Genomic DNA, 14,329 nt, shown 5'->3' on the forward strand with positions numbered 1-14,329 from the left:
TTTAGTGGACCTTTTTTTAAAAAATAAAAATAAAAATTACACTCTAACTTTTGTCAAGACTAAAAGAGAAAATTAATCTTGTGAGCATATGTCATAACTTTTGTCTAAGTCGTTTAAGTCGGTTTTTTTTTTTTTTTGTGTCGTACGCAGTTTATGCTCATGCAAGCCAGAAGCATCACTTGTCTTGAGTTTGATCAAAAAGTGATAAATTCATGTCCTTGGAACAAAGTTTAATCGAGAGTCAAAGATGACTTATTCTCAATCAAACTTGTGAAGACCTTTTTTAAGCATTTTGGAGAACAAAAGAAATCCTTCAAATTTGTCTTGATTTTCTTCAACCTTGAAGGTGAATGGATGACACTTTTGTATTGTGTTTGATATTCTTCCATAAGCTTGTTGAAGAATGTGTTGAGCTTGAACTTGATTTTAATCCAAGAGTGGTAAACACATGTTTTTTGAGCAAAGTTTAATCGAGGGTCAATAATGACTTGATCGTAAGTAAACTTATCAATAATTTCCTCAAGTGTTTTGAAAAACCTAACCTTGTCTTCTTTAGCTTTAAAGGTGGAAGAATGATACTTTTGTTTGTGCTTGATATTCTTCCATGAGCTTGTTGAAGAATGTTTGGAGTTTGATCTTGACTTTTGAAGCTTCATTTTTGGATTTAGCTTATGGGTTGCATCTCACTTTTGAAAATGCCTTATGCTGAAAGAAAAGAACACTTGTATTTAGAGAAGTTGAGAGATTTTAGTTTAGAATTTCCAAATTTGATTTCTTTATTACAAAGAGTTTGTTTCTCAGTTTAAGAAGTTTGCCAATAAAGATTTTTTTTTTTTTTGTTACTACAGTTTAAGCTCTTGTAGGATAGGAGCAATATGCAGTTTAGGTTCATGCTTTAACACTGGAATACTGAGGTTTGAAAACAATTGTGGTAAAATTTGATGCAAAAATACTCTTTTCATCGTCACTGGTGAAGGTGATGGTTGCACAACATGTTGTACAATTGTGACATTTGTCTTTAAATCATTTTGCCCCATTTATTTTTTTGGCATGAGTGATGGATTCTTAAGTGTCTGGATCAATCCAATTTTAGCATTTCATGGATACTAAAGAGCGAGGATAAGCATTGTGGGTTTACTACTACCTCATCCTATTCCTTGGTTTTGCCGGACTTTACATCAAAAACATTTTCTTCATCTTCACTTAGCCCATCTTCTTTTGAAGTCTTATGATAAGAGACCATATGAGTTGATGTCATCATTCCTTTATCAAAGAACTCTGGAAGGAAGAATTCTCCTAAGGTGATAGGGGTGATGAGCTTTTATACCAAGAGGTCATCAACCTATACAATATCTTGTTTTCTTTTAGGTTTTTTTTCTTCTTTCTTTTTTGGATATCGACGAATATTTTGCTTATGTTGTTCATTCCTAGGAAGATTTGGGCATGGATGAGATTCTTGCTTCTTGTGAGGTCTTCTTCGTGTCATTAATGTCCAACTTTCTTCATTATATGACATTGATTTATTATCAAAACATAAGTGATGAATGGTGTCTTGGCATGGCACTTATGTTTGCTTTGGTTTCGGTGACTCGCATTGGATAGTACCAGCACATGCCCCCCAATGTCTAAGGTGGAACATATAATAGAAGAAGGACCCAAATGTGACTGTAGCATGATTTGACTCTATTGTTTCATCTAGATCCAGATGAATTCTTCTTTGCTTTACAAGTTTCATTATGAGATATTTTAAGATGAAACATTTCTCCATCGAGTGATTGATGATTCGATGGTAATGACAATAGTTCAGATTCTTAACATGACCCATTTCTTCTGGACGCTTGCACTCATGAAGCTCAATAACCTTTTTTGGGAGCAGATCTTCCAACATGTTAGGCACGTTAGAGTCAGGAAAATAATACTTCTTTTCCTTTAATTCCTTGAATCGATGCTTATCATTTCCCTAGGTTAGTTTGACCTTTTTTACTTCATTATTTTTATCTTTTGTTGAGATTTTGATAGGAGTCATATTTACTATCATTGACTCCTAGATGGGTTTTATTAAAGTCTTATCACTTGTTTTTCAATCATGTCTCTATTTTTGCTAGTCAATGATAAGGTTCTTCTTAGTACCATGGTTGGCTATGTTGAGCTCCATGTCATGTGCTCGAGCAGCTAACTCTTCAAAGGTGTGAGGTCGTATCCCTTGAAGGATGTGCATGAGACCCTAATGCATTCCTTGTATGCACATCTCTATGGCTAATATATCGGACAATCTATTTTGCAGTCAAGACTTAAGGAACGCTAATGATTGATGTAGTCTATAACCGACTCATCTTTCCATTGCTTAGTATTAGTAAGCTCCATCATGCTTACAGTTCGTCAAGTGCTATAGAAACTGTTGAGGAATTCGCGCTCCATTTGGTCTCAACTATTGATACATTCAAGTGCAAGGTCTACACCAATCGAAAACATTTCCTTAGAGAGAACGAATGAATTGTTTGACTAACAAGTCACCATTTGTACCAACATTGTTACAAGTTTCCACAAAATGGGCAACATGTTTTTTATTTCCCTTTCCATCAAATGATTAAAACTTTGAAGGCTGATAACCTACAGGCATATGTAGGTTATCGATTCTTTTAGTGTAAGGTTTAAAGTACATGAGCATACTATGTGATGGTCCATCGTACTGCGCTTTAATGGTGTTAGTTATCATGTCCTGAAGTTGGTGGATAGATAATGATGCCACTGAGGCAGATTCTGTTGTTTGTCTCCCGACTTGCATTGTCTTAGACGCATGTGGTGCATTATCAAGAGAAGATGCAACATTCGAAAAGTGGTTGAGTCCTTGACTTGACTTACCCATATTTTGTACTTGTGTCTTGACCTTGTTTATAAAATAGGTTATCTGCATATCCTTCTCTTTGACCGTCTTAGTGAGTTTGGCGATGGCACGAGCCATCTTTGCCAATTGTTCCTCTATAGATATAGTGTCGGTTGTCATTACCGGCATAGTTATCAAGAATGAAGAAGTAAAAGAGTTGAAACGATTGGAGTATTTTTCCTTCTTTGACATTCTAGTTGGTGATCTGGAGTATGAGCTAGTGCTGAAGTTGGCATCGGTAATAGAGCAAAAAGATTTATCCCCAAAGTCCTTTAGTGTTGAAAGGAGTCTTCCCCTGGTACGAGGACTATGACCTTTTGCCCCTAGAGAGGTCAAAATTATGAATGGTTAGTACTTATCATGCGTTCTTACTAGTTTTAGCAAGCAAGTAGACTCACTTGTTTGTTTTGTTGAGAGTGAAGATGTTGATTTTGCTTTGCTACGAGTTATAGGGCCCGTAGCGATGTCGTGTGTTGATTGCACAATGACGATCTTGTCATTGCCCTTGTTGACATGCACAACTTGAGTTCTTTTGGGTGTCATCGACGTAATAGTGATCAATCTTCTAACGAAAGAGACGATAGGTAGAGATGTCCCACCGTGTGTGCCAGAAATTTGTACATATAAATTTCATAAAAGTCTAGTGAAATTAGCAAAACAATAGGAAAATAATGCGGACAAAATATTTATTAAAATTAAAATATTGTGGGTATAATCTTAAAAATAATATTATTTACAAAAAAAATATTTTTCCTTAGATTCTTTTGCTTTAACCACAACTTGAAGAATGACGATGATGTTTTCTTGATTTTGAAGATCAATCAAGGGCCACAAGTAACTTATTCCTAAATGAACTCATTGAATGGCGAAAAACGTGTGTAGCAATTTTTTTGTCGTTTACTGAACTTGTAGGGATATTTGATAAAACTTTTTCTTTTGTTGTGAAACCTCTTTTCCTGTACGAAGTCGTATTTGGATTTTCTCTTTATGATTTTCATTTTTGGATTTTTTCAATTTCTCAATTTTGATTTTTGAATTTTTCTTATTTATGGATTTCTTCATTGTTTTTTTCTTTGAAGAAATTACGTATTTATAGGTGAAAGCAGGAAATTTGAATTTCAAATTACCGAATTTTAGTTGCTTAATTCAAAGGATTTAGTTCCTTGATTTTAACAACTTTTCTTCTCCGTAGGTTTTACTAACAAGATAATATATATATATATATATATATATATATAATCATTTTTGGATTTGGAGATTAGTTTCCTTTTTTTAAGGAAAATTATTCATAAGAGGATATCTATTTTTATTTATTCACTTCCCTATTTATTTATCAAGTTTGAAGACCAAATTAGTGGTAATTTAATCCACTAAAATTTTTATGTCTACAATCTTAACAACAAGCTATATTATAGTTTTTGGTTTAAAATCGTCATGTTTGGGCTTTGGAGCCCGACGAAAGAAATGACTATGGTGCCTCAATATTTGGTTTTGGGTGTTAGTCTCAAGTGGTGTTTGTTTTTTGGTTGAATAGAAAAAATCAAAATATTTGACTTTTTATATTCAGTTAAAAGTACTTTATGGATATTAACTAACATAACTAAAGTGAACTTGTTATTAATAAGTTTAGTTTAGTTATTTTAACTTTTTCTATTTAGCCACAAAACAAACACCCCTTCACTCTTTTCGCCATACTTTCATCCATCAGTATTATTTTCTAATACTAGAATCTTTAACAAACATTCATTTTTGAGTGAATTTTAGATTTTCTTTCATCTCACTCACATCTCGTTTATTTTTATAATTGTTGGTCATATAGTTAGAAAAAACATAATAATATATCTTTTTAATTATTTTAAATCAAAATAAGAAATTTGAGATATTGTTTCGATACACTTATTATTTTTTATTTTAAAAAATGGAAAATAATATTAACTTATATATAAAATACAAAAATTCTAGCAGACTTGCCTTAAAAAGATAATAGGTTTTAAAATTTTTAAATAATTTAAAATTTTAAAACTTTTAAGGGAGAATTGGGTTTTACACCCATTTGGCTTTGATAATTAATAAAAAATCCTTCAAACACCCATAATTGATTACAAGGATATGAGATAGGAATAGACAAAAATACCTTTTTGACTTGCACTCATCATTTTTGTCTTTATACCACCACTTTTTATATCTTACTTCCATAAAATTCTCCATTATTGAATCTTTTTTTATTATTTTTTTAAACTCTTTTAAAAACAATTGAAAAATCAGCATTATTTTCTAAACAAAAATTATATTAATAATTTAAAAACTATTTTGGAAAATACTTTTGAAAAAAATATCAATTTAAATGAATAAAAATTATCTTTTATGTTTTAGAAGTAAATAATTTAATGATTAAAACACTATTTAAAATAAATATATTTACTATTTTTTTCTTTTATACTAAAAAAGTATTTTAAAGTTTATTTTTTTTACTATTATAAAATATAAAAAAATTTAATCTTCTTCCTTCTTTATTTTAATAATTTTTGGAACATACACTTTTGGTAATAAGTTATATGAAATATTGCAAATTTGTTTATTAAGGAATTTTCTTAATAATTTGACTTAATTGAAAATTTATTGAAAAAAAAAAGAAAAAAAAAAGATAAAGAGGATGGATGAAGAGTTTTTATTTTAAATATCCAATTAAAATGTTTTCGTATTTAGAAATGGATTATATTAATACATAGTATAATAAAGATTGAATTTTTCTCATATAAAAGGGTTGAATGGTATATTTACCCATTTTAAATGAAAACAGTAGTTAAAAATTGTATAGATTATGTTTGAGTTTGGTTTTAAAATATTTTTTTAGTTTTTACTTCTTTTATTTTTAAAAATAATTTTTATTATCTATACTGTCTCTTTTTTAAAATATGTTTAATTAAAAAAAGAAAATTATTTTTAAAAATAAAATTTGAATACCTTGTTTAATAAAAAAAAAATTTGTATGAAAATAATAAAAAGAATTAAATTTTATTTATTGATTATTCTTTTTTATTTTTTCTATTAGTTATTTTAATAATAAAATAAAAAAATATAATATGTTCACAATTATATAAATGAATTGGTCAATTGTATATTTTTTTCACAAAAATATAATATGTTCACAAAAAAAAAAAATTGGATTTAAATTTTCCATTCTTTTTCTTAATCAAACTACTAAAATCATATTTAATTTGTATCATTGTACAAAGGTATTCATTAATTGTACAAGATAAATGCACTAAATGTACAAGAGATGTAAAAGATGACCATTTGTAAAAGATTTTAATCGATTTTGAACTACTCATTTATCTTCCTTGTCACCCATGAATTGCATGCCTATATCATGCACTTTATTTAACTCTCACATAGAAATTCCAATACTTTCCCTTGTTTGAGGAAAATTTTTTAACTCTAATTCATCCATTATTTTCTCAGCTAAACCATTAGAAATATGTTTAACACGCGTACGTGGACACATTACTTAGGAGTGATATATTGCGCCATTATACAATGGTATTACTGAACAAAGGAAATGTATTAAGTGTACAAGGATGTACTAAGTGCACAAGGGTGTACAAGGTTACCATTTGTGAAAGATTTTAATAGATTTTGAATCACTTCTTTATTTTTCTTGTCACCCACGAATTGTATATGAAATTTGCACTACTGTACAAGGGTGTTATACTTACTATACAAGGCAAATCTACTAACTGTGTAAGACAAAAATACTAACTATACAAAGGATGTACAAGGCTACCTTCTATGCAAGATTTCAATCAATTTTGAACCTTTTTTTTTCTTGTTACCTAAGGATTAGACACTTTCCCCCCACACATTCCTTCACCAAAAAATTGTTACAATTTGAATTTTTAAATTTCATCATTCAAAATTTGTAATTGCATATTTCGTTTGAGTAGTTTTAACAAATTTTTTTTAGTACATTTACATCCCATATAAAGTAAAATTAATCACAATATTAAGGTACTACATTTTTTGTGAAATCATGTATGAGGAAAAAAGAAGAAGAGAAAATTATGATACATTTGCTAGACTTGATGACATTGTGTTTTAATAATTTCAACCATGTCAAGTCCACATCTATTTCATATTTAAAAGGGTATTTTAATATTTTTTAAATTATTAAATTATAATATATTATTCAATTAAAAATTAATTATTACTATTAGTTAAAAGATGATCATGTTACAAAAGAATATATTAAAACAATATCTATGTATTATTCATAAAATAGAGAAAATATTCAAATAATTGTCTATAACCTTAAAAAATATTTACTTAAAAAATGTAGTAATAATCATTTTTAACCATTGTCCAATATTTTTTTGAGAGAAAAATAATCGGTGGAAATAGTGACATTTCCTTAATTAGGAATTAATTTACATGGTCCCACCAATTAATATGTGAGAGAAAGGTAAAGTGAATAAAGAGAAAGAAAGGGAAATAGAAAATGAGAGAGAATTGGGAAGCCCATTGTGTTTTTTTTTCATTTTTGACAGCTAAGGGCATTTTAGAAAATTTTAAAAAGTAATGTCCTTCAACTTAATTTTCACTCTTCCATTAGATCTTGGGCCAATTTTCAAGCCCATTGTAAAACACAATTCTCCCAACTTTTAAGAAGTAATTTTAAAAGACATAATAAAATAATTCCATACTTTTTATCTAAGAATTATTATATTGTATATAGAAATTATTATAATTTTTTATTTTTAAAAATATAAAATAGGAAGTGAATCTAAATCACCAATAAATTAATAAACAAATCAATTTCTTTCATACATGTATAACTCTAAATCTATTTCCTTTATTTAAAATTTTATCAATTACCTCTTTTTTTTTTCTTTTAAAATTTTATTCCAAATTCAAAGAAAATATTGCTACAAAAATCAACCTTAGAGTTTGTAAGGGAAATGTTTCTAACATCTTTAATACTTAAAGTGCGTTTGGGAGTGATTTTAGAAAATGTTTTTAATATTTCTAACATGAATGATAAAAATTTTTAAGTATTAAAAATATTAAAAACACTTTTTAGAATTACTATCAAATAAGTTCTTAAAAGATAAAATTTTTGAAGTATTAAAAAAATTAAAAATATTTTTTAAAATTATTATCAAACACATTCTTATATAAATGAAAATTAAAAAGAAAAAGAAAAAGGAAAACCTTAAAACAAAATGCCCGGAGTTCAGAACCTATATTCAACTTTCACCTTCTTGCTTTCACATTCTTTATGTAGCCTTCATTATTTTTTACCTAACTTTTAGCCCACCAGCTTGGACCTAACACCCATATTCAATGAATTAAAATAATTTTATATTTTTCAAATTTTCAATTTTCAATCACATTGTCTTATCCTATCTATAAAATTAAAAAATAAATAATAATAATAAATAAATAAAGGAAAAAGTGAGGTTTGGAGATTTTTAAGAGCCCATCCATAAAGGGCCCCTCCTTTTTTTTTTTTTTCTTTTTTTCTTTTTTTGGTACTTGCTCATCAGATTCTCGTTAAAGAGACAAATTTATAAACTTTCTAGTTATTATTACGAAAAAAGGTAGCTCAATTATTAACAATTTCCAGAATAGAACCCAGATCCAAACTACATAGGGTACAGAGCAATCCACACCTTTAATTATTTCATCCAATCATATCATGCCACGTCGTCAGTCATAGATTTTTTGAATCAGAGTGGCGTATGGTGGTTGGTTCCCTGTGATGGTGGCAGTGATTGCGTCCGCACTGGATCTAGGTTTTTTCAGGGGTACCACCCAGAGATGCATTAGATAAATTGTACGCCCCACAAATCCAATCGGAAACCTATTTTCCCGAGGAAGTAGATAGATGGAGAGGAGGGATGCAGCGAAGTAGCAGCAGCTGTCGCAGCAAAGCTGATTCAGGACAAAACCCTAACCCTAAACCTAAATGCCATATTCAGCAGAGACGAGGTCGAAGCGAAGAGTGAGTTGCCCTGAGGTCAACTGGTTCAACGACCAAGCTCCATTCAGCCATGTGGTTTTCAAGATGCAACTCCAATCTCTTTCACCTGAAAACGACATCGTTCCACGCAAATCCCTAACCATCACCACAGACCCGTTTTCTCTTCTCTCGGACCAACTCCTCCTCCACATCCTCTCTAAGCTTCCATACTCTCACCACACCACTACTTCTTTGGTCTGCAAACGATGGATGCATCTCCATGGCCGGTTGGTACAGTCGGTGAAACTTGTCGATTGGGATTTTCTCGAGTCCGGCCGGCTTATTCGCCGATTCCCCAATCTCACTGATATCGACCTTGTTCGCGCTTGTGTTCGGTTGCCGAACAATTCTGCAATTTGGTTAAGCCATAAATTTCTTTCCATCCAACTCGATTCACGTTTTCTGAGTGACGGTTTTGTCTCTGGAGATGATTTGTTGCCGCCTGATGTGATCGATGAGGGGCTCAGAATTGTCGCCGAGGGTTGCCCTAATTTGAGGAAACTTGTTCTGATTGGTGCGAGCGAGAAAGGGTTGTCGAGCGTGGCTACGGAGTGCTTGACATTACAGGAATTGGAGCTTCATTATTGTACTGATTTATCGCTGAGGGGTATTTCGGGTTGTCAGAACCTACAAATCTTGAAATTGATTGGTTCTGTTCGTGAGTTATATAATTCTGTAATTTCGGATATTGGGTTAACAATTTTGGCGCAGGGGTGTAGGAGATTAGTCAAGCTTGAGTTGTGTGGGTGTGAAGGGAGCTATGATGGGATCAAAGCAATCGGGCAGTGTTGCCAAATGCTAGAGGAATTAACACTATGTGATCATAGGATGGATGGTGGGTGGTTGTCAGCGTTGTCATTTTGTGGGAATTTGAAGACTTTGAAGCTTCAGTCATGTAAGAGTATTGATGCGAGTCCAGGATCAGATCAACATTTGGGTTCTTGTCCTACACTTGAGACGTTGCACTTGCAGTGGTGCCAAATGCGGGATAAACAGAGCACAAGAGCTTTGTTTTTAGTGTGTGAGGCTGTTAGGGAGATTGTTTTACAGGATTGTTGGGGATTGGAGGATGAAACATTTGGCAGTGCGACTATTTGTAGGTATGAGATTTTCTTTGTGGTGTTAATTTTCATTTGTTGTTTGATTGATATCAAGGTATATTTCTTCGAATGTAGGATGAGTAGAACAAAAAACTGCTTATAATATTACTGCAATAGCTGTTAAAATTTTTATTTTTCATCTGGTTCTTGCATTATACTTTTTGATGTCTGCATTGTTCTCATTTCACCACAGCCACAAATTCCCTGAACCAAAACTGGTGGGACCCAACTTTAAGGCATTGGATTCTAAGACAATAGGACTATGATTAAAAGAAGATCAATTATTTTATTTAAAAAACAGAAAAGGGTATCATTGACAAAAGTGCTTCTTGAATGTCACTGGGCGGTAAATTATTGAACAGAAAATGATTAATTTTCTTGATAGGCAAACAGAAATATATTAGATCCCCTAGAAAAAGGGGGGCACACCCTATGTATTGCAAACTTGGGTGGTCCAGAGTTTGGAGATCAAGTATGGAGGCATTTCTGAGAATAGCATTGTTTAGATTCAGGAATCAAGAAGAATTTTCAAAGAAATTTGTTCCTTTGGTGACATGTGGTAACCTCCTAATGCAAATTTCTCCCAAATAACAGACCTCAATATGTAGTAATTGAGGCCTGAAACTGCACTGTGCATACTACCAATAAATGATACGATCTCCTGATCTAACTCTGAGAGCCAAAAAGAGATACCCAAACTAACCATAAACAATTCCCCAAGGAATCAATTACTGCAAGGAACACCCAATCATTACTCCTTAAATCAGCACACCTTTGTCAATCTTCCTTCCAAATGAAGCTGCTTGGTTTCTTGAAGCAAACGGTATTAAAAATTGGATTTCATAATTAACTATTTGATGATCCTTCTCTCTTATTGATTATCCTAAATCCCATACAATGTCTTGGGAGCATCTTTATAAAGAAATTATCTACCTCTTTACATGTACTTCTATATACTATCTGATTTGTGAGAGCACATTGTGAATTATCAAATTCTCAACATCTGTTGTTCTTCTGCATATGCTTTAATGCTTCTCTTGGCCCCCTTTCTTACAGCTCTTCCCCACCTCGCCAATACCCCAATCCATCCAATTTCCTGATTGTAATTTGTAAGTGTTGGCCTCAACTCCTAATGCAGCTAGTAGATTGACAAATTATATGGAATTTCAGTAAACTAGCACAACACCTTAAACCAATCTTTGGCCAGTGTACTCTGGATTTGCTTGTGTCAGAATCTTTCCTGATGCTGAAGGAGTTGGAATTTTCAAATGAGAGAGAGAAAAATGAAAAAAACAAAAAAGTAGGGTTTCTCTCTCTCTCTCTCTCTCTCTCTCTCTCTCTCTCTCTCTCTCTCTCTCTCTCTCTCTCTCTCTCTCTCTCTATCTATCTATCTATCTATCTATCTATCTATCTATCTATCTCTCTCTCTTCCATTTCTTTTTTTTCTTTTTTTTTTTTCTTTTTTTGAATTTTCACAGGTAAAGAGATAATATATTAAGATATAAATGAAGTGGTGAGCCTTAGTACATAGAAAGTATGAGGCAACCCTAGAATATGCTAAAAAGAGCTGCACATGAGCAACCAAGAGCTGTGTTGGCAACCTCAAGATAATCCTACCTGATCAACAAAATCAAGAAGAGACAAACTCCCTTCCCAAGAGAGTTCCTTATAATGAATACAAAAACTTAGGGAATGAATCTTTAAGCTTCACCATGCAAAACTTTAACTCTTCAAAAGATCTCTGACTTCTTCCAGATGCATCAAAAGGTACAGAGTGGAGCAAAACTCCAAACTTTCCTTGTATTCTTTCCCACAAACCTGTGGTGCCAACATAACATGGTACTTTTGATTGAAGGAGGCAATCCCCAAGTAACACCAAGCCCATTAAAGAAGAAAAGAATAAAAAACGGGAAAACACTAAGGCCCACTGAATGAGAAGGGGGGTTTCTTATTTACTTTATGTTCAAACCTTGTTGGATGGCTGATATGAGTAGTTTTCATGGTAGAAGGACAATCAATTTATTTGGGTGATAATAAACAGCAAAACAAAATAAAGATATTCTTTTGAAAGGTCTCATCAGACATTGAAATATTTAAAAAAAATGGAAAAGAAAAAGAAAAACCAATTCCCTGTGTGATTGTTTAAAGTTCATTCATAATGGTTCCAAGGTTGTGGTTGTTTGTACCTTTATAATGTAATTTATGCTGAAGTGTCTTATGCTAAAGTTATTAGTGGAGCCATAGGAAGAAAAAGTTCTAATAGAAGTGCTGGAATAATTGGTGCATTTTATGTTATTGTTGTTCAAGGGCCCTTAAAATGTTGTCTTTCAAAAGGCACCAATCTGGATCTTAACATAAATTGTGAAATGTTCTCTCTATGTGCACTGGCTTGATTGGCTGTTGGAGATCATTTTGATTTCTATATGGATTGTTCAGGACTTGGATTCTATCATCACTGCTACCTTTCGAGAATTCTTATTTTTGCTGTAAATCATGTCATTATGACTCTGAAGAATGGGGTTTATATTCATCATCATAGATCATCTTGATTTGTTTACTAGGTTGTTCCCCGTGCTTATGTCTTGACCAGGTGTGGTTTTAAGCATGGCTAGTTGATAAATAAGAATTTGATAATTGGAGACAAATTTGGAAGTTCGCATTTCGTGTTTGAATAGACAGTGATCGTATATTAATTTGAATTTTATTTTATTTTGGATCAGATACATTGATCTCCATATTGATGTAGTTTTTAATGGTTGAAATTTCTCCTTTTAGGAGGTTAAAATCTCTCTCTTTGGAAGGATGCTCTTTGCTGACTGTGGAAGGTTTAGATTCAGTGGTTCATTCTTGGAAGGAACTTCAAAGGCTTAGAGTAGTATCATGTAACAATATAAAGGATAGCGAAGTAACTCCTGCACTTGCCACCTTGTTTTCTGTTCTGAAAGAGTTGAAATGGCGACCAGATTCCAGATCTCTTCTGTCATCAAGCCTGGGAGAGACCGGAATGGGAAAGAAAGGTGGTAAATTTTTCAAGAGGGCATGAGGTTGAACTTTCAGCTTGATGCCAAGAATCTAAGCTCCTGTTTAACAATGATGATTCTGTTGGCTGCAAAAAGGTCTTAGCAATACCTACATTGCCTTACTCCATAGATACATGCTGTAATTATTCTCTTTTTTAATGGTTTACATAGTTGATAATAGAGGATGCTTCACGTTTTCTTTGGCTACAGAAATACTGCCAATTGGATCTAATCGTGTTAAGCATTTCATTCCTCAGTCACCCCTTGATGTAGGGGTAACCTGTTCCTCGAAATTTTAGATTATCCACCTAAAATTACTATGTGGGTATATATTAATGCTGGAACTGTTTCCTTGCATTTAATGGGGTTAGATATGCTAATTCATTTATATTGAGTAGTTGTGCTGAATGAATAGGAGTTATCAAGGGAAAATTGTACTTCTGCATGTTGTTGTTGTTACTTATTTCTGTAATTTATCTTATATCCTTTTTGTTCACTTTATGGATAGTTAGCTGGACACAGAATCAAGTTGGGTCAGTGTTGCATTTACTACTGAGCTATCTGCAATTTGAGGATTGAAAATCAATTGTGCCTCCATGCAACTTTCATTACACCAGTTTGAATTTCTTTTGTTGCTTTATTTGTCTAGTTTCCTTGGATTGTGTTGAGCATCGATTTGGCTCTGGTGATGATCACTGGCCCTCCCAGGTAGGAAGATAGATGTTTAAGTCCTACATATATAAAAAAAAAAAAGGTGTGTGTGTGTGTGAGAGAGAGAGAGAGATAGAGAACAATATTAGATCTTGTCAAGCTCCTTTGAGTTAGAAACAAGGTAGCTCTATTGTTGAGTTGTCAATATATTTTATTGAATATGTCAATCTCTTAAGAAAGAAAAATAATGTCTGTTTATTAAAGACTCCCTGCTTTTTGCTCCTTGGTTCTTTTCTCTTGTAGTAATCTTTAGTCTGTGTTAAAAGAAATCATGAAGGAAAATTTTATCATTATAACTGATGACCTTGAATATCCCAAGAAAATTTTTTTTTTTCTTGTTGCAGATTAAGTTGATCATGCAACATCAGTAAAAGTGCATTTCTGACAAGGAAGATAGTGTTACTGTTTTGTGTGAGAGAGTACATTTTGCTGGGCTAGCAAGTCTTACCCCAGCTACCAACATATGATGCTGTGAATTTTCAGAGAGATTTGGATCTTATTTTCTATAGCTGCTCACTCCTTTTATAATCTGATTTTCACTTCTTGAATTCTTGAAGGCTATATGTCCTTTTAGCCCACATGTTGGTGGCGGCAA

General features: G+C 32.2%; 1 protein-coding gene across 1 annotated transcript; it reads left to right on the forward strand.

Annotated features, from left to right (window-relative positions):
• Positions 1-8,707: 8,707 nt before the first annotated feature.
• Positions 8,708-14,279, forward strand: LOC117931710 (F-box protein At5g51380-like). Its single transcript, XM_034852737.1, has 2 exons — positions 8,708-10,003; positions 12,779-14,279. The coding sequence occupies exons 1-2, from the start codon at positions 8,850-8,852 to the stop codon at positions 13,044-13,046; spliced, it is 1,422 nt and encodes a 473-aa protein (XP_034708628.1). The 5' UTR covers positions 8,708-8,849; the 3' UTR covers positions 13,047-14,279.
• Positions 14,280-14,329: the final 50 nt, after the last annotated feature.

Source organism: Vitis riparia, chromosome 15 (genome assembly GCF_004353265.1).
Source record: "Vitis riparia cultivar Riparia Gloire de Montpellier isolate 1030 chromosome 15, EGFV_Vit.rip_1.0, whole genome shotgun sequence".
In the NCBI taxonomy this organism is placed as follows: domain Eukaryota; kingdom Viridiplantae; phylum Streptophyta; class Magnoliopsida; order Vitales; family Vitaceae; genus Vitis; species Vitis riparia.

Bases quoted from the DNA above. Each gene is read 5' to 3' on its own strand.
- LOC117931710 (XM_034852737.1), top strand. From the start codon at position 8,850: ATGCCATATTCAGCAGAGACGAGGTCGAAGCGAAGAGTGAGTTGCCCT. The intron at 10,004-12,778 runs GTATGAGATTTT...TTCTCCTTTTAG, and splicing joins GGCAGTGCGACTATTTGTAG to GAGGTTAAAATCTCTCTCTT.